This window comes from Mirounga angustirostris, unplaced genomic scaffold (assembly GCF_029215605.1).
Source record: "Mirounga angustirostris isolate CCGP_5_RB_7025 unplaced genomic scaffold, mMirAng1.0.hap1 SCAF_3, whole genome shotgun sequence".
NCBI lineage: Eukaryota > Metazoa > Chordata > Mammalia > Carnivora > Phocidae > Mirounga > Mirounga angustirostris.
Genome location: NW_026991711.1, coordinates 31471736 through 31491775, shown reverse-complemented (window position 1 = coordinate 31491775; position 20040 = coordinate 31471736). Strand labels below are relative to the sequence as shown.

The window sequence follows — 20040 nt, the reverse complement described above, 5'->3', positions numbered from 1 at the left end:
CACTTACATACAACACTCAGTGCTCATCACAACAAATGCCCTCCTTAATCCCCATCACCCATGTAGGTCATCCCCCCAACCCACCCACCGTCCAGCAACCTTCAGTTTGTTCTCTATAGTTAAGAGTCTTTTATGGTTTGTTTCCCTGTCTCTTTTTTTTTCACCCTTCCCCAATGTTCATCTGTTTTGTTTCTTAAATTCCACATGAGTGAAAGCATACAGTATTTGTCTTTCTCTGATTGACTTACTTCACTGAGCATAATACACTTTAGCTCTATCCACGTCATTGCAAATGGCAAGATTTCATTCTTTTTGATGGCTGAGTAATATTCCTGTGTGTGTGTGTGTGTGTGCGCGCGCCTTCTTTATTCATTCATCAGTTGATGGATATTTGGGTTCTTTCCATAGTTTGGCTATTGTTGATAATGCTGCTATAAACATTGGGAAGCATGTGCCCCTTCGAATTAGTATTTTTGTATCCTTTGGGTAAATACCTAGTAGCACAATTGCTGGGTCATAGGGTAGTTCTATTTTGAACTTTTTGTGGAACCTCCATACTGTTTTCCAGACTGGCTGCACCAATTTGCATTTCCACCAACAGTGCAAGAGGGTTCCCCTTTCTCTGCATCCACGCTTTAAAAAAAAAGAGGGGAAAAAGCAAAAATCATGATTGAACTGCCAGTTTTATATATTTGGATTGGTTGGTTCTTTTTTTCTTTTTTCTGTTCCCCATTTTTTTTCCTCTGGATGTTCAGTGAGCATTGCTGTTTCCTTACTGGGAGGTTGGAGGAATGTGTGGGTGAAGGGCACAACTTCTTAGGATGACTCTTTGTGTTTTGGGGGGCAGGAACTACACTGGTTTGCACATCACTTTCTCCTCTGTACTTGGCACAAGGTCCCACACATAGAAATGTTCATTCAACATTTACTGAACACCTAAGTATTAAGCTCTATCTTAACATTTTTATTCTGATGCCCTACAGAATGAGACACCACAAAATCTGATGCCTGCCTTCACAAAGCTTATGATCTTGCAGGGACTGGCCAGTAAACAGATAATTACAAGAAGACTTAATAACTACTTTTTCAGTTCAAGTGATAAAATCTTTCTACCCAATTTTTGGTCCTTTAAATAGGAATTTAGAAAATTGCCATTTATCATTCCTATAACCAGATGCTGCCTCTCTCTCTCAGTTATTACAGTAGAAAGCTTTTATATTCATGACATAATTTTATGTCACCATTAATAGAACAAATATTAAAATATCAGAAGTGGAAAGGCATTAGCTGAGGCTAAGGTTAATAATTAACAAGAGGTACAAAAGCTCATCATTTCTGAAAGGCAGAACGTCTGAATATTATACCTAGGGCAACGCTAACTCTGAAATTTAAAAATAGATAGTCTTGGTTTTTCAACATTAATATACAGAAGAGGACCTTGGCAAGATCTGGGTCCCTAAAGGTGCCTCTAAGTCACTCTGCTAGGAAAGAAGTTAATCCTTCCCTATTCCAGAGACTTCCACAGAGGCATCCTTGCATTCTTAACTTTCCCATATTTAGATTTAGATACTCTCTCTATTCCAACATCTTCAAAAATTCTTTCTATGTTTACAATACACTTAGGTGGCTCTAACTTTGGGATAGATATTCTGAATTATTACTGTAGTACTTAGGACCCTGGTTTATATCTACTATGACCTTGTACACATTTAGCTGTATCAATAATTTCAAAGCATTCAAATACACAATGTGTGAATTAAAACTAAACCAAAGAACAAAAATATACCAATACTTTCTTCTCAAACTTTAACATTTACATTCAAAGAAGTGGAAAGTGCTAGTTCTCCTTTTACTACCTACTGCGGCATAAAGAGCAAACATGACTCAGTGATACCCACAAGTCCCACTGCCCAAGACTGAGGAACACTAACTGTGAAGGTATTTTCAAAAGCACTCACCACCACAAAAATTCCACCAGAGGACGGAATTTGATGAAGTGACATTACGAGGAGAAAGGGTGATAAAAATGAGGACCAACTATTACGATATTGAGGGACCTGGACAGGATTCTGTTACTAGTAGAGATACCAGCACCTCTAGAAGCACTCTTATTTAAGACAAACCCGCTCAAAAAAAAAAAAATGAAAATGAAAAAAAATAGTAAAATTTGAAGTTATTTTGTGGTTAATTTCAAAACAAGATTAAGTTGGTTTCGTCAAACATATGACGTACTTTAATACGTACCTGAGAACAAGAAGAGATATCTTTAAAATTCTTTTCGAGCACAACTGATTTGGTGTCTGGACTGATAAGGTTAATCTCAAACCGCCCAACCTTAAAAATAAAAACGTTCCAGTTAAGGATCTAACACCTTACTTTATGATTACATATCCAACTAGTAATGCAGATTCAACTGCTATACATATTCTTCAACATCTGATGCGCTTCAACATCCAATCCAACCAGTATATTCAACCCCAAACACCAGCTACCTCAACACAGTTCCTCCTTTTGTCTAAAAACCACGAAAATTAAGTTGATCTTAATTTACAAGGTACCAGAAACCACTCTGTTCATTAAAAATGATCTTTTTAAAAACATGCAACCCTTCCTCCCTTCATGATTTCTAAAAACACCAATTATTTAACCATAATTTATAATCATACTTCCTCCCAAATGGTCAACAAAAAGATAGTATTTGCAGTTGAGCAGATTAGTTAAACTTTTTGAAAACCCACAGCCAGGGAAATTAACATCAATTACAGTGGCTAGCTAAGAAAATGAATACATCTGAGAGCCTCAAAAAGAGAGGAAGCTCAGTCAACGTATCACCCAAGAAAAGACTATGGATAACTTTCATTACATGCCTAGGGTTATCAGAAACAAAACAGGACAAAACAAAAGGACCCATGAACTTCTGATAAGCAAGTATTACACACTGGGACTATTTATCAAGGTAGGCTGTGGAATTTCCTACTCAAGGGTTCTTTACCACAGGATAAAAGGACAGTCGCTCAGTTTTTTTTTTTTCCCAAGCAAACTCAGATCTTAGAAGCTGAGGACTTAGAGAACCTCTCCAGGGCATTGTTTTTTACTTAAGTTCTTTTAGGTGGAACTTGACATTTTCTATATCCTGTACAAACTCAAAAACTACTTTTTAATTAAGATGCATCTTTTCTGGGTATTAAGGAGGGCACGTATTGCATGGAGCACTGGGTGTTATACGCAAACAATGAATCAGGAACACTACATCAAAAACTAATGATGTAATGTATGGTGACTAACATAACATAAAATAAAATTATTTAAAAAAAAAAGTTACATCTCTTACACCTATAATACAGCTTGCACCCCGTTATTTTAGCAACAGATCCAGTAAGTTGTCCGGCCCATGGTGTTTTTTTAACTTTCTTTTTTGGGTAACATCATCGGAAAATACACCTAGGAGTCTCCAGACTTTTCCTTCTCTAAAGAAAACTTTCTCTTTCTCCTCCATGCCTATCACACTTTCCCAGATTATTCCCACCTTTAAATCCTCTGCAAGACACAACATCTATTTAAGAATCAACCTAAGGCAGGGCGCCTGGGTGGCTCAGTTGGTTAAGCGACTGCCTTCGGCTCGGGTCATGATCCTGGAGTCCCGGGATCGAGTCCCGCATCGGGCTCCCTGCTCGGCGGGGAATCTGCTTCTCCCTCTGACCCTCCCCCCTCTCATGCTCTCTGTCTCTCATTCTCTCTCTCAATAAATAAAATCTTTAAAAAAAAAAAGAATCAACCTAAGGCAAATAAATGCTGGTGATATGAAGGGTCAATCTATTTAATCGCTTCATTCTCCCTCTCTCCCTGCCCTGTTCCCTCACTTCCTAAAATCCACGTTCCGTGGCTGCCTCTGGGCCCTTTTCTACTTTGCTTTCCTTTGCTCTGCTCTCCACCTGCCTTCCCTGCTTGCCGGGGGCGGGGAATGAAGCTGGAGCAGCGCAGGGCGCGGCCGGCGGCACTGGCTGCCTAGCGAGCCCCGCGCGCTGAGGCCCCCGCCAGCCCCCCGCCCGCCGCACCTGGAACAGCATCGTCCTGTTCTTCTCCGAATCCGACGGCTGCACGTGGCTCGGCGCACTGGCGTGCCTCCGTCGCGGCGGTGGTTTTTGGCTGTTCTCCTGAGCTTTCCTTTGCAAGACTCCGGTGACGCTCCTGCACCGAGACCGGAACTCCTGTCGCTCATCAAAGCCAGAATCTTCCAGAATCCGCTCCGGGAAGCCAGCTCGCGAGCTGGGCAGCCCCGGCTGGCTGGCCCCGGCCGGTAAGGCAGGCTGGGTGCTGGGGACGCCGTCCCCTTCCTCGGACAGGATGTGGGCGGCTGGGCCGGGCGCCGCGGCCTCGAGGACCCCCGGGTCGACGCCCGCGTCCGCGCCGCGCTGCTCGCCCTGCGTCCTCAGGCGCTGCTGCTCGTGCAGGCTGAACTTCTCAATGCAGTCGTCGATGAGGCTCGACGGGGCCTTCTTGTGGGCCACCGTCACCTTCCCGCAGTACAGGACTTCGAACTTCTGAGAGTTGTAAAAGGCATCCCCGTTGTCTTTGCCGGCCTTGGCATCCTCTTTCATGGCAGCTTTGGATAACTGCCTTATGCTGCTGATCACATCCGGAACCTGGAAAACAATGGAAAAATCCGCATTTCAGTTGAATATTTAGAGAATTTATTTTTATCTTATTTTATTTTGTTGTTATGTTAGTCACCATACAATACATCATTAGTTTTTGATGTAGGGTTGTTTACTTAGACACGGAATGCATTCTCATCCTAAATGATAACATATAGAAAGTAATAGTCACACCCCATATAGGATAAAGCATACACTTAAGTTACACTGTCGGACATCAGTGACTTAAAGGTCAGATAGAAATTTAATATCAGCATTATACTTTCCCATTTTAAATGCACAGGTTTCCCAAAAACAAAACTGTGAGACTAAATAGGCCACTGCCAACCTTTAATAAATCATAATATATCCTTTCAGTACTTTTAAAAGTTATTATAAGGGGTCAGAGGTCTTAAAAAAATAAAGATTAAAAAAAGTATACACTAGGGGCGCCTGGGTGGCTCAGTCGTTAAGCGTCTGCCTTCGGCTCAGGTCATGATCCCGGGGTCCTGGGATCAAGCCCCGCATCGGGCTCCCTGCTCGGTGGGAAGCCTGCTTCTCCTCTCCCACTCGCCCCTGCTTGTGTTCCCTCTCTCGCTGTGTCTCTCTCTGTCAAATAAATAAATAAATTAAAAAAAAAAAAAAAGTATACACTAACACACATCAACCAGGACTGAAAAAATAAATGCAAAAAATAAAAGTTATTATAAGTCTCAGCTGAAAGGAACCAAAGTTCCAACAATGAGGATAAAAAGATTTCTGGGTAAAGAGATTAAGGTCCAGACACTCCTCATCTGCATTAGCCTTCAGAAAAAATGCAAATGAAAACCATAGTAAGATACCATTACACACCTATTAGAATGGCTAACATCAAAAAGAGAAAAGTCCCGCTGGGATGTGGAGCAACCGGAACTCTTGTACATTGTATGTGGAGATGTGAAATGGCAAAACCACCTTAGAAAATCTTTTGGGAGTTTCTCAGGAGGTAAGCATAGACCTATCTCATGACCCAGTAATTCCACCCGTAGAGATTTGCTAACAGCCCTGAAAACACATATCCACACAAAAGCTAGTCCACAAATATTCATAGAAGCTTGAGTCACAATACCCAAAATAACCAACCCAAATGTGCATCAACAAGTGAATACTCACTAACCACCAGAGAAATGCAAATCAAAACCACAATGAGATATATCATCTTACTAGATAGTTATCATCAAAAAAGACCAGAGGTAAATACTGGCAAAGATGTAAGGAAAAAAGGGAATCCCCATGTTGTGTCAGTAGTAACATAAACTGGTGCAGTTAGTATGGGAAATAGTATGGCGTTTCCTCAAGATATGGGTGGCTCAGTCGTTAAGCATCTGCCTTCAGCTCAGGTTATGATCTTCAGGTCCTGGGATCGAGCCCCACATTGGGCTCCCAGCTCAGCTGGGGAGTCTGCTTCTCCCTCTCCTTCTGCCTCTACCCCTGCTTGTGCTCTCTCTGTCTCTCTCTCTCAAATAAATAAATAAATAAATAAATAAATCTTAAAAAAAAAAGATATTAAAAATAGAACTATCCTATGATCCAGCAATTCCACTTCTGGGTATATATCCAAAAAAAAAAAAACAAAATTACTATCTCATTGCAACACTGTTAACAATAGCCAAGACATGGAGACAACCTCAGTGTCCCTCCACAATGAATAGATTAAAATAATATAATATACAGATATAAATATAAGTGTACAATGGAATATTATTTAGTCACAATAAAGGAAACCTGCCATTTGCAACAACATGAATGGACCTCAAGAGCATCGTGCTAATTGAAATAAATCAGAAAGAGAAAGACAAATACTGCGTGATCTCATATGTGGAATTTTTAAAAACTGAACTCATAGATAGAGAACACAGATTGGTGGTTGCCAGGGGCAAAGGAGGTAAGGGGGGTGCTGGGAATGGTCAAAAGGTACAAACTTCTAGTTATAGGTTAAGTTCTGGGGATGTCATGTACAGCAGGATGACTATAATTAATACTACTACATTATATATTTGAAAGTTGCTAAGCAAGTAGGTATTAAAAGCTCTCATCACAAGAAAAAAAACCTGTAACTATGTGATGTTAAACTGATTTTGTCAGTTATTTCCCAACATATACATGTATCAAATCATTATATTGTACACCTTGACCTAATACAACCTTGAATGTCATTATATCTCAATAAATTGATGAAAAAAAGCAAACATAAAATGTGGTACATTCATACAATAGAATACAAATCGTCATCTCTCACTTGGTTTACTGCACTAATCTTTTAACTGGTGTCCCTTGCCCGCTTCAGTCTACTCTCAAAAGCCAGAAGGATCCTTTTTAAACTGAAGTAGAATCTTTCTTCAACAAATGTCATGTTACTCACCTGTAAATCCTCCAAGCTGCCCATTTCATTAAGAATAAAAGATCCTTACAATGCCCTAAGGGCCCACGCCATCTGCATATGACATGTGTACATTAAATATGCACTGTGGCTACATGTCCTCCATACAACCTCTAGTCAACCTAGGTTTTCATCTTTTCATCCTAACGCCATTTCCTATGACCTTACTCCTGAACTCCCTCTCATTCTGTTGCCGCCATACTGGCTTCCTAGCTATTCCCAGAGCATGCCCACCACACTCCTCCCTTAATGGCTCTACGCTCCATGCTCCTCTCCCAGTTCACTGTATGGCTCGCTCCCTCATTCCATTCAATCCATGCTCTAAGGCCACCTTGTGAGGCAGCACGTGCCCCCCACCCCAAAACACACACACACACACAGCCAGCATTCCCTGGATTTTTTTCCCTACTTCATAACTCTCTGTAGCACTTACCTCTTTTAACATCCTGTATCATTTATTTACCAGAATGTAGGACCTAGGAGGGCAGTGATTTCTGTCTTTTGTGGAGTTTTTTGTTTTGTTTTGTTTTGTTTCGTTTTTTCCTTGTATCCCAGAACCTAGAATGATTCCTGGTACAAAGTACATGCTTATGTTGGCCAAAGGGAAAAAAAATGGGGGGGGGGGGGAGTGTGGACAATTTTTATCTTTGGCAAAGAAGATTATTTTATATTCAGGGTTGTTTTACATTTAGACATATAGGGTATATCTTCAAATCTAGCACCAATTCTCAAACAGGAACTTCTCTTTCTCATAATTATTTGGGATATACTGCCAGAACATTCACAGTTCAAAACCATAAGAATTTCAGCTTGCTGGTCAAGTACTTCCCATGAAAGAATGAAGTCCAGATGCTATAGTTTCAATGACTACCCCAAACACCTGACCTGTCTCGGGGAAGATGTCAGATGTTTTTACTAACACATGACCAGCAACCTTAGCCCTCTTGTCATTTTCTTTTTGCCTTAGTATCTGAGAAGGGCCAAAGCTAAGGAGAGTGAGCTACATATGCAGCCCCTGCAAAAAGCAAAATGATTCTGAGGCACCTGGATGGCTCAGTCGGTTAAGCGTCTGCCTTCGGCTTGGGTTCTGATCCCAGGGTCCTGAGATGGAGCCCCATGTCTGGCTCTCTGCTCAACGGGGAGCCTGCTTCTCCCTCCCCCTCTGCCTGCCCCTCCCCCTGCTTGTTCTCTATCTCTGTCTCTTTCTCTCTGTCAAATAAATAAATAAAATCTTTAAAAAAAGAAAGGCAAAATGATTCTAGTGGCTGTTAGACAAAACCCTAAGATAGTTCGATGCCTTCTTCCTCACTAACCATATTTCATGAAATACTTCTCATCTAATTTTGCAACCCAAGTGTTCCTAAATTTTCAAAGTGTCTCTGTAGAGTGAGGAAAGATTATCTGTAGTATTTTTTTTTTGAACCTGCAGAATTTTGATCTTGTTACAAATATGTAAACTATTATTAGAGTTATATTCTACCATTGAGACTACAAATAAAGTTAATTCAACCTCAGGTGTATCAATTCTTCTGTCTTCCACGTTTGTGCCTTTTCTCTACCATTAGATTGAGAGCTCTCATTTATGAGGAACTGATTAAGGCTGAATTTCTACAGTCTTACTGACACTTCCCTGTGACCACAGGCAAAGCCTTAGTACCTAAATGTAATTCAGTTAATGACCCAGTTTATATAAGCAAGGTTTATCATCTTGCCTAAGCTGCGTTGGTCATTTCATCTTCCAATAATCTGAGCTGTTAACTGCACCATGACACCCTCCCTCAGCTCATGACTATCAACAGCTCTCAGTGACCCAGGATGCAGACAGGCTCCCCCTGCAGAACTCACCGAACAACCTCCATCTGTTTCTATTTATCATTACGTGGCAAGCACACACAAAATATTATACAGCCCCTGCCGACACACTCGGAGGCCACACCAGGAGAGACACTGATAAAGTAAGGTCAGTAAAACATCCATAGTGGGCAAATGAGTTATTAGAGAAACATGAAAACCTGTGAGGCATTTAATTTGAGGGGCCAATCAGAAGCAGCACAAGAAAAATAAAACTCGGTCCAGTACTTGCACACACATGTGACATTTTGGAAAAATGGCATTTTCCTCTAGGACAGTGTTCACTGACCTATTTCTATGTCCATTTCTATGTTTTTGAATGAATTTGAGTCTTCATATGTATTATATCTTACAACATCTCCTTTTCCCGCTCTACTATTATACTGTAAACTTTTTTTTTTAAGATTTTATTTATTTATTTGACAGAGAGAGCACAAGCAGGGGGAGCAGCAGGCAGAGGGAGAGAGAGAAGGAGAAGCAGGCTTCCCGCCAAGGAAGGAGCCCGATGCGGGGCTCGATCCCAGGATTCTGGGATCATGACCTGAGCCGAAGGCAGATGCTTAACGGACAGCCACCCAGGTGGCTCCTATACTGTAAACTCTTAAGTGGAGACTGAGTGGTGGTGATTTTATTCTTACTAGAGCTCTTCCATGTGACCGCTGGGAAAGTATTCTGTTCTCAGAAGAAACTGAGTGACTACTGACAGGAAACAAGTATAAATAGCAGGTTTGATACAGGTTTAGTAAATTCCTGTTGCTAACTCAAGATCTGGCATCCTCCCAAAATGGAAAGCCATAATTTTTCACTCTGCTCAGTGCTCACCCAGCCAGGAAGTGAATGTACATGTCAGGAATGTTTCCAGATGCCATGGAGCACCTCAAACTACACACTCTAGGTACATAATCTAGTTATTCATACTCGAACTATGAGTAACACCACTGCTCAGGATCTGACTATGTTGCATGGAACCTGATGAGGATTTAATGCCAACTAAAGGCAAGGGTGTTTTTTTGTTGTTGTTTTTAAAGATTTATTTATTCATTTATTTATTTATTTGTCAGAGAGAGAGAGCACACATGAGCAGGAGGAGTGGCAGGCAGAGGGAGAAGCAGGCTTCCTGCTGAGCAGGGAAACTGATGTGGGACTCAATCTCAGGACCCTGGGATCATGACCTGAGCCGAAGGCAGATGCTTAAACGACTGAGCCACCCAGGCGACCCCAAAGGCAAGGTTTTTATTCTGTAGCAGCGCATAATCTTTAACACAAAACAACAGAAATGAAAAAGACTCTACCAAATAGGGACTGAGAGGTTTGTATTCTATCCCCAGCTCTGCCAGGAATTTGTGCTATTCTGCATCCTAGAGTTTCTTCACCAGTGAAAGGTGGTAGAGGGGGCTAGATAGAAGGTCAATAAGACCTCATCCAGATCCAAATTTCTGTGAGTTTATTTTTGCACCAATGTCAATACAGGAGCAAGGAGATGGAAAATTCACTCTACTGTTAAACCAGAAATAGTGTAAGTCATTGAAATTATTCATTTTCATTAACACACAATAGTCAATTCAACAAACAATAAATGTACAGGGCTTTTTTCAAATGTCTCATAAAATTAAGAAAAAGCACAGTGCCACCTTAAGCCAATATGTTGTTGTTACACCTTCAGTGACCTCAAAAAAGAATTTAGATTCAAATGTCAAAAATCAGATTACAAAATTACAAAAACAAATTCTACAAGAACCACAACTGATGTTTAAAGGTCTAAGCAAACACCGGAGAAAAATCTGGATAGTAAAAAGCACTAGGGAATGATACCTTTGGTCAGGAAGCCAGCTAAAAGTCGTTCTCCAAGGGCACTAAATATGCCAAACTGATGCAGTCCTCAGTAATTAGCCTTTTGTCACACTTAAGAAGTTCTCTTTCTTTTCAAATAAGCCAGGAGTAAATCCGTCGTACTTGTTAAAGTCCACGTTATCACTACACAGCCAATTATAAAAGTTCCCAGGAATAACCGTTATTGCTTCAAAAGTAAAGTATTTCCTGACTGCAATCAGGAAACACACTGATTGTTCAGGACTAAAGAGCAGAAGTTTTAGCTTTCTTTAAAAAGAAACATTTTAAGTTTCATAACCACTGTCTTTCTTAAGCTACTTAAATAATCACAAGTGTCGAAGGCTTATTATTAATTATGAAGACAAGACATCTTTTTTCCGTAAAAAAACTGGTGAACAGATGAACCTCAGTAAACATTTAAAAATGGATACAAATATGAATATGAAAATAAGCTTAAGAAATAAAGCAAAAAAATAACAGTAAATTCTTTTACAATCGATATGAGCCTAAGTCCTTTATTCATTATTAATCATTTTATAATAGTTACAGTAGGCACAGAGAAATTTAGATAAGTACAAAAAAGAGGGGGAAAGTATTTTTTTAAAGTTGAGAAAAAACACCAGCAAATATTTCAAGTAAACTGAAAAAGCTGCCTAATGAAAAGAACTAACAATTTAAACTAGTCTCAGGCCAAGAAAGACAGTATAGAAAAGAAATACATTTGCTTTGAAAGTAAGACATGCCTTTAGGAGGAGGGCAGATTTCCCTTCTAAGTATGTTTTAAAGTATTAAGGGGCACCTGGCTGGCTCAGTGGGAAGAGCATGCAACTTTTGATCTCAGGGTCCTGATTTAAGCCCCACGTTGGATGCAGAGATTATTTAAATAAATAAAAATAGGGTGGGAGAATGGGTTAGCCTGGTGATGGGTATTAAAAAAGGCACATTCTGCATGGAGCACTGGGTGTTATGCACAAACAATGAATCATGGAACACTACATCAAAAACTAATGATGTAATGTATGGTGATTAACATAATAAAAAAACTAAAAAAAAAAGAGCAGCTCTGCATTTTGAGAAAAAAAGCTAATTTGGTCATTTAATGTTATAATTTCTGTTTGGTTTTCAAAATCTCCTCTTCAACCAGTGGAAAGTGATAAGAAGGTATGTCCATGCCATGAAATCCTTCACTTATGTTAAAGAAGCACCACCGATTACCTGAGGGGACAGGAGGTTTTTCCAGCCCCTGTTACTTTGAAAGCATGGTCTGTGTTGTCGTTTTTAAGACGAGGCTGTCTGACATGAAATAATTCAATAAGAAATAAAACTGATTTTTAAAAACCATTTTAACTTGTATCTGAAAGTGCTTCAGCAATTCTTTGTATTTGGTTAAAAATATAAATTATTATTTTAAGGGAAATTTTGCACAGTAAAAAAAGGTCTGATTATCACTAGATCTAGATTCAAAGTCACTAGAGTAATGCAGGATTTTAAAAATCATAATTTTATAACTAAAAGTGCCCTAATGGAATCACTGATCCCCACTATCTTGTTTTACAGATGTGGAAACAAACTATTTACATCAAAAGTTACACCAATAAAGAAAAACAGGATGAGATTACAGAACGGAGACTATTTAGAGCCAAAGAAAGCAGAGTATCTCTGTGACTTAACACCACAGTCATCCAAGTTGCTTGGTTGTTGAGCCACATGGGCTAGAGTCAAGACAGTTTCCTCTCACATCACACTTTACTTCTTAGATATTCTCAGCCACTTTGCTCCAAACTCATTTCTGGCTCAGCTCTTCTCTAACTGCGGTTTCTTGGTGGCCTCTGAGTTAGCTCAAGCATCAGAGAGGGGAATTCTTAAAACCTTTCTGCTAAATTCTCCCCTCCCATTCTGTCTCACCACTCCCATCACTGAATACCATTGCTGGAAGATAGGACTTGTGCTTTTATGACTGTTCCAAATTTACAAGTGTCCTCAATAGCAGCTGAGTTTGTGCTGGAGAGAAATAGCATGACAAGACAGAAGATGGGGTAGGGTAGGGAGTAAGAATTGAGACGGTGAAGGATTGGCAAGGGCAGTCCTTTCCAAATTCCCTTTCAAAAGTTAAATCATTATTGTAAAGTGGATTCGTCCCTAGTGTGGTATATTAGAAAAGCACAGAACGTGAAGTTAGAGGCCTTGAGTTTAAAGCCCATTCCAATATCTATTATTATCTGTAGTAAAGACACTATACATCTTTCTCAGCCTTTGGTTTTCCACTCATCTGTAAAATAGGAATCACAATGTTGATTTCAGAAATAAAGTGGGGAAATTAAATTAAATGTGTAAATGTGCCTGATACAGTGCTGGGACAGTGAAAGCATTCTATAATGTTTAATTAAATCTACAATGTAAGCAGGATTTATACTGTAAAGAGATGGAAGAAGCGGGAGCTGCGGATAAATAAATAAATAAATAAATATTGCCTTCATGAAATTTAAATTGCAGTGGGGAGACATAATAAATAAGTAAAATATAAAATATTCTAGATAGTGAAAATGGCTAAGGAGAAAAATAGTGCAGGGAAGGGGACAAAAAATTTGGAGGGGGTGGCAGAATAGTTGCAATTTGAGAGAAAGGACTCTCTATAAAATATTTGAGTAAAAACCTGAAGTCAGCAAGGAGGTGAGCCATACCGATATCTGGGGGGGTGACATTCCAGGCAAACAGAACACCTAGTCAAAGGCCCTGAAGCAGGAATTTGCCTGGCGTGTTCAGGAAACGGCGAGAAGCCAGTGTGGCTGGATGGGCGTGAGACCATCAAAGAGGCCACTGTGGGGAACAGGAGGAGGCATGTCAACCACGCAGGGCCCTGAAAGGACTTTGGCTTTTACCCTTGGTGAAACAGAAAGCCACTGTAGGGTGCGGAGTTAGATGCTTAAAGGCTCCCATTGCTGTTGCATGGAGAAGAGATGGCAAGGGTGATAAGCAGGAGCCACTGTCCCCATCCAGGCTGAGCTAACAGTGGTTCACAGTGGAGTGACAGCAAGGGAAGGGGTGAGAAAATGAAGGTTTCTGGGTATAATTTTTTAAAAGGCACAGTCAAGACGATTTGTTGATGGATCTAATGTGGCATGTAACAGAAGGAAAGGAGGCATGAATGAACTTTACAGTTTTTGGCCAGAGGAACCAGAAAAACAGAGCTGCAGTGAAACAGGTTGTTGGTGGGGGAAGTTTCAGAGAGCAGGAGCTTAGTTTTAGACATGTTAATTTTGAGAAGCTTATAGGCATCTAAGGGAAAATATATACATAAATATACATGTCTAGAGCTCAGGGGAGAGGACAAAGCAGAGAAAGAAAACTTGGAAGGTATTCATATATGGATGGTATTTAAAGCATGAGATGAGTTCATGGAGAGAGTGAGTATAGATGTCAGAGTGAGGCAGAGAGAGCTAGGCGAAGAGAATACCTCTAGGGACCAAGCCCTGAGGCACACAATGTTTAGTCTGGGAAATGCAAAGATGTGGGCCAAGCAAGATACAAGTCCCAGGGGCAAAACCAGGTGAGAACGGTATCCTGAAGCCAAGTAAGAAAGGCTTCCATGAAGGAGGGAATAAGCAACATGAGAGGATAGGTGACTTTGACAATAAAAGTTTTGGTGGGGACTTAGGGCAAAGTTCTTCCTGGAGTAGGTTCCAAAGAAAATTCCAGGAACAGAATGAAAAACACTAGGTGCAGGAAACCTATTAAGGGAGGAGCTGTAGGTACAACAAGTGAGTCAAAAGAGGGTTCTCTCATGGATGTAAGAAATGACAGCTCCAGTAGAGAATATCCAATAGTAAGGGGGAAACTGATGATCTGGAGGAAGAAGACAGAATTGCTGGCAATGTCCTTAAGTAGAGGCAGCACCTAGGGCACACTGGAAGAGTGTGAACTGACCCAGGGACATAGACAGTCCACCTCAAGGGGAAAGGCAAAATATAAAGGCACAGATGCAGGAAGATGGGGTGGGGGGGCATGGAGAATTTCTCCTCTGACTGCTTTAAGTTCCTAAGTAAAATAGAAAGAATGACCATCAACTGAGGTGATGATGGGGAAGAAGATAAACACAGTATGGAACACTGAATGATGCAATTCAAGGTTGACTATAGACAAAATTGTGAGGTGAAATTATCTTTAGACCTCTCAGGCTACCCTTCCTATGCTCTGATGATGTTGAATGTGCCCCCTACAACCCCTTCATGGGAAAATGTGCATTCTAATCTAAGGTTGAACTTGAGAGCTCATGTATCAGGTGGGAATTCAGGAATGAGCCAGCAGTTAGAAGAGATTTTATACCCTGAAATGAAACCATGTAGGTAAACTGCTTTTTCTGCCTAGGATGAGATTGGAAGCTATCCTATATAAGTAATGTTTACGTAAGGAATACATTTTGGAAAAAGTTTGCATATAGTTAGGCAAAAAAAGAAATATAATTCTTTACCTTACCAAATAAGAGTAACATAGATTATAAAGTATTTGTATCACTTGTAAAAAATAATTCCTTATTTCTTTTATTGCATATGGGTATTTATATGAATATGACCAAAAAGGGAAAATAAGCGAAGTCATTAACACAAGAAACTCAAACTTCTTATACATATTTAATCTAGAAAGTTAATCTTCTGGTTTTTTAACTGTAATAACATAGAATAGGGGCATCTAAGAAGCACCCCTGAAGAGAGGTTGTTTATTTTTTTAAGCTGGCACTATGAGACCCACAATTTCAAATGCAGCATAGCCCTTTACCCAACCACAGATCACCTTCAGTGTGAGATCAACCTATTACCTGCTTATTCAACTGGATGCTTTCTAGTCATCAAATTAGTCCTATTATTTACTTCATGCTCACATATTTAAAAGTATAGAGTTCAAAATTGATAACCCTTTAGCCAGCCTAACTAAGAAAAAGAGAGGACACAAATTACTATCAGAAATAAAAGAAGGGACATCACTACAGATCCCATGGAAATTAAAAGGATAATAAAAGGGGGTGGCTGGGTGGCTCAGTCGTTAAGCGTCTGCCTTCGGTTCAGGTCATGATCCCAGGGTCCTGGGATCGAGCCCCGCATTGGGCTCCTTGCTCCACGGGAAGCCTGCTTCTCCCTCTCCCACTCCCCCTGCTTGTGTTCCCTCTCTCGCTGTCTCTCTCTCTGTCAAATAAATAAAAATTTAAAAAAAAAGAATAAAAGGATAATAAAAGAATACTATGAATCACTTCATTTGCATAAATTTGATATCTTAAATGTAGTAAAAAAAATCCTTGAATGACAAAACTCATATAAGAAGAAATAGATGATCTGGGTGCCTGGGTGACTCAGTTGGTGGAGCGACTGCCTTCGGCTCAGGTCATGATCCTGGAGTCCTGGGATCGAGTCCTGCATCGGGCTCCCTGCTCAGCAGGGAGTCTGCTTCTCCCTCTCCCGCTACCCCCTCTTGTGCTCTCTCTCTCAAATAAATAAAAATAAAATCTTTAAAAAAAAAAAGAAGAAATAGATGATCTAAATAGGTCTATTCCTGTTAAAGAAACTGTATCAATGATTAATAATTTTCCAAACAAGAAAACATCAAGCCCAGAGAGGTTCACTGGTGAATTCTATAAAACATTTAAGAAAGAAATCATACAAATTCTCTACAGTCTCTTTCAGAGGAAAGAAACAGAGAAAATTCTTCCTAAGTCATTCTATGAAGCCAGCATTAACTTCAAACCAAAAAACAAAACAAAACAAAACAAAAACCTAGACAAAGATGTTACAAGAAAAGAACTACAAACCAATATCTCTCATGAACATAGATGCAAAAATTCTTAAAATATTAGCAAATCAAATCCAAAAAAGTATAAAAAGAATTATACACCAAGACCACATGGGATTTATGCAAGACTAGTTCAACATTTGAAAATCAATTAATATAATCCATCAAAACAACAGACTAAAAAAGGAAAATCACATGATATCAATAGATTTAGAAAAAGCATTTGACAAAAATCCAACACCTATTCATTACAAAAACTGTCACACACACACACACACACACACAAATTCTCAGCAAACTAGTAACAGAGGGGAATTTCTCAACCTGATAAAGGCTTTCTACAAAAAACTTAAACCTAACATCATAGTTAATGCAGAGTAACTCAAAACATTCCCACTAAGATCAAGTACAAGGCAAGGATGTCCCCTCCCACCACTCCTCTTTTTTTTTTTAAGATTTTATTTATTTATTTGACAGAAAGAGAGAGAGAGCACAGGCAGGCAGAGCAGTAGGCAAAGGGGGAGGGAGAAGCAGGCTCCCCAATGAGCAGAAAGCCCGATGTGGGGCTCGATCCCAGGACCTTGGAATCAGGACTTGTGCTGAAGGCCAACTTAACTGACTAAGCCACGCAAGCGCCCCACCACTCCTCTTTTTAATATCAGTCCTTGCTAATGCAATAGGGAAGAAAAGGAAACAAAGGGTATAAGTTTTGGGTAGGAAGAAATAGAACTGTCTTTGTCCTCAGATGACACAATTCTCAACGTAGAAAATCTGAAAGAAAAAAAAAAACCCTCACTTTCCCAGAATAAGTGATAATAGCAAGGTTGCAGGATATAAGGTTAATATACAAAAGTCATTTGCTTTCCTATATGCCAGCAATGAACAAGGGGAATTTGAAATTAAAAGCAAAATACTATCTACATTAGCACCTTCCCCCAAATTAAACACTTAGGTTTAAATATAACAAGATATGTGCAAAGTTTCTATGGGAAAAACTACAAAACTCTGATGAATCTAATGAAAGAAAAACTAAATAAATAGATAGTCCATATTTATGATTAGAAAGACTCACTATTGTCCAGAGGTCAGTTCTTCCCAACTTGGATCTATAGATTCGATTCAATCCCAATCAAAATCCCAGAAACTTATTTTATGGATATTGATAAACTGATTCTAAAATTTATATGGAGAAGAAAACAACTCAGAATAGCCAAGACAATACTGAAGAAGAGCAAAATTTGAAGACTGATACTATCCAACTTCAAGACTTACTATATAGCTATGGTAATGAAGACAGTGTGGTGTTAGTGAAAGAAAAGACAAATAGATCAATGGGACAGAATAGCCAGCCTAGAAATAAAACCACATAAATATAGTCAGCTGATCTATGACAAAGTACTGAAGACAATACAATGGAGCAAAGATGGTCTCTTTAACAAATGGTACTGGAACTGGACATGCAAAAAAAAAAAATTCCTCTAGACACAGAGTACACCCTTCACAAACTCAATTAACTCAAAATGGATTATATGCCTACATGCAAAATGCAAACATATAAAAATCCACGAAGATAGCATAGGAGATTTAGATGACCTTGGGTATAGTGATACCATTTTAGATACAACATAAAGGCATGACCAATGAAAGAAATAATCAATAAGCTAGACTTTATTAAAATAAAACTTCTGTTCTACAAAAGACATTATTAGGAGAGCTATAGACTGGGAGAAGATATTTGCCAAAGACACTTCTGCTAAAGGACCATCATCCAAAATCTACAAAGAACTCTTAAGAAATGAACAACCTCATTAAAGAATTGGCCAAAGACCTTAACAGACACCTCACAAAAAAAGATAAATAGATGGCTAATAAGCATACAGAAAGATATTCCACATGTCACTAGGGAAATACAAATTAAAACAACAATGAGATACCACTACGTAGCTATTAGAATGGCCAAAATCTGGAACACTACCAACACCAAATGCTGGTGAGGATGTGGATCAAAAGAAACTCTCATACACTGATGGTAAAAATGCAAAATGGTACAGCCATTTTGGAAGAGTTTGGTGATTTTTTACAAAACTAAACATACTGGTTTCTAACAAAACTAAACATACTCTTATTCTACTATATAGCAATCACTCTCCTTAGTATTTACTCAAAGGAGTTGAAACATCTATTCACACAAAAACCTGTGCACACATATTTATAGAAGCTTTATTCATAATTGAACTTGGAAGCAACCAAGATGTCCTTCGGTACGCGAATGGATAAATTGTGGTACATCCAGACAATGGAACATTATTCATTGCCAAAAAGAAATGAGTTATTAAGCCATGAAAAGACATGGAGGAACCTTAAAAGCATATTAATAAGTGAAAGAAACCAATCTGAAAAGGCTACATGCTGTATGATTCCAACTATATGACATTCTGGAAAAGGCGAAACTATGGAGACAGTAACAAACAGTGGAAGGGGATAGGGAGGGTGACTGGGGAGAGCACAGAGAATTTTAGGGCAGTGAAAATACTCTGTATGGTATTATAATGATGGATATATGTCATTATAAATTTGTTCAAATCCAAAGAATGTACCACACCAAGAATGAACCCTAAAGTAAACTATTTACTTTGAGTGATCATGATGTGTCAATGTAGGTTCATCCTTGGTAACAAACACACAGTTCTCATGAGTCACGCTGATAATGAGGGTTGTTATACAGGTGAGGGTACAAGGGTATCTGGAGAATCTCTGTACGTTCCTCTCAATTTTATTCTGAACCCCAAATTGCTTTAAAAAATTAAGTCTTCTAGAGGTGCCTGGGTGGCTCAGTCGTTAAGCGTCTGCCTTTGGCTCAGGTCATGATCCCAGAGTCCTGGGATCAAGCCCCGCATCCAGCTCCCTGCTCCGCAGGAAGCCTGCTTCTCCCTCTCCCACTCCCCCTTCTTGTGTTCCCTCTCTCGCTGTGTCTCTCTCTGTCAAATAAATAAATAAAATCTTTAAAAGAAAAAAAACTAAGTCTTCTAAAAAAAAAAAAAAAAAGTCCAATACCATTTGTATTTGCTCTAGGAAACACTAGAGGGAGCTTTCCTACATGAACTAGTTTACCTAAGGGGGGAAAAGAAAGAAAGAAAAAAAATTAAGTCTTTTGTAATACTGAAAAAATGCCACTGTTTGTAAAACATTATTACTACTGCTCCCATTCTGACATAAAATTAAACACTGGAAAATAAATTAACTGACATTTTAACTGACTGGACAGTTTGGCAATAAAATTAATAAGTCTTCAGATAAAGTTAGACTGAAAAAAAATTAGAATATATCAAAATCAGCACTTGATAACCTTGACTCTGTTAGATATTTTCAAACAGGACACAATAAACATAGTAAGAAAGATAGTTCTTGGTCTTTTATCATGATACATGAAAGTACAAAGCCATCTAAACAAAATGCTAAAACTAGATACTCAGTAAGTGATTTTAACTTATGAAATGTCTGAGCTAATGAGGGGAGGACTTTTTGAGC

General features: G+C 39.2%; 1 protein-coding gene across 5 annotated transcripts in view; it reads right to left on the bottom strand.

Annotated features, from left to right (window-relative positions):
• Window positions 1-20040, bottom strand: part of TBC1D4 (TBC1 domain family member 4) — a 182763-nt gene that overhangs the window by 64487 nt on the left and 98236 nt on the right. For 4 of the 5 annotated variants that reach the window (XM_064585996.1, XM_045869569.3, XM_045869568.3 and 1 more), the window contains exons 2-3: window positions 4056-4643; window positions 2245-2334 (exon numbers count right to left, since the gene is read on the bottom strand). In XM_064585996.1, coding sequence (XP_064442066.1) covers window positions 2245-2334; window positions 4056-4643 — 678 coding nt within the window. Of the gene's footprint in view, window positions 1-2244; window positions 2335-4055; window positions 4644-10716; window positions 10945-20040 lie in introns of those variants that run through there. The other variant, XM_064585997.1, reaches the window with a different exon arrangement.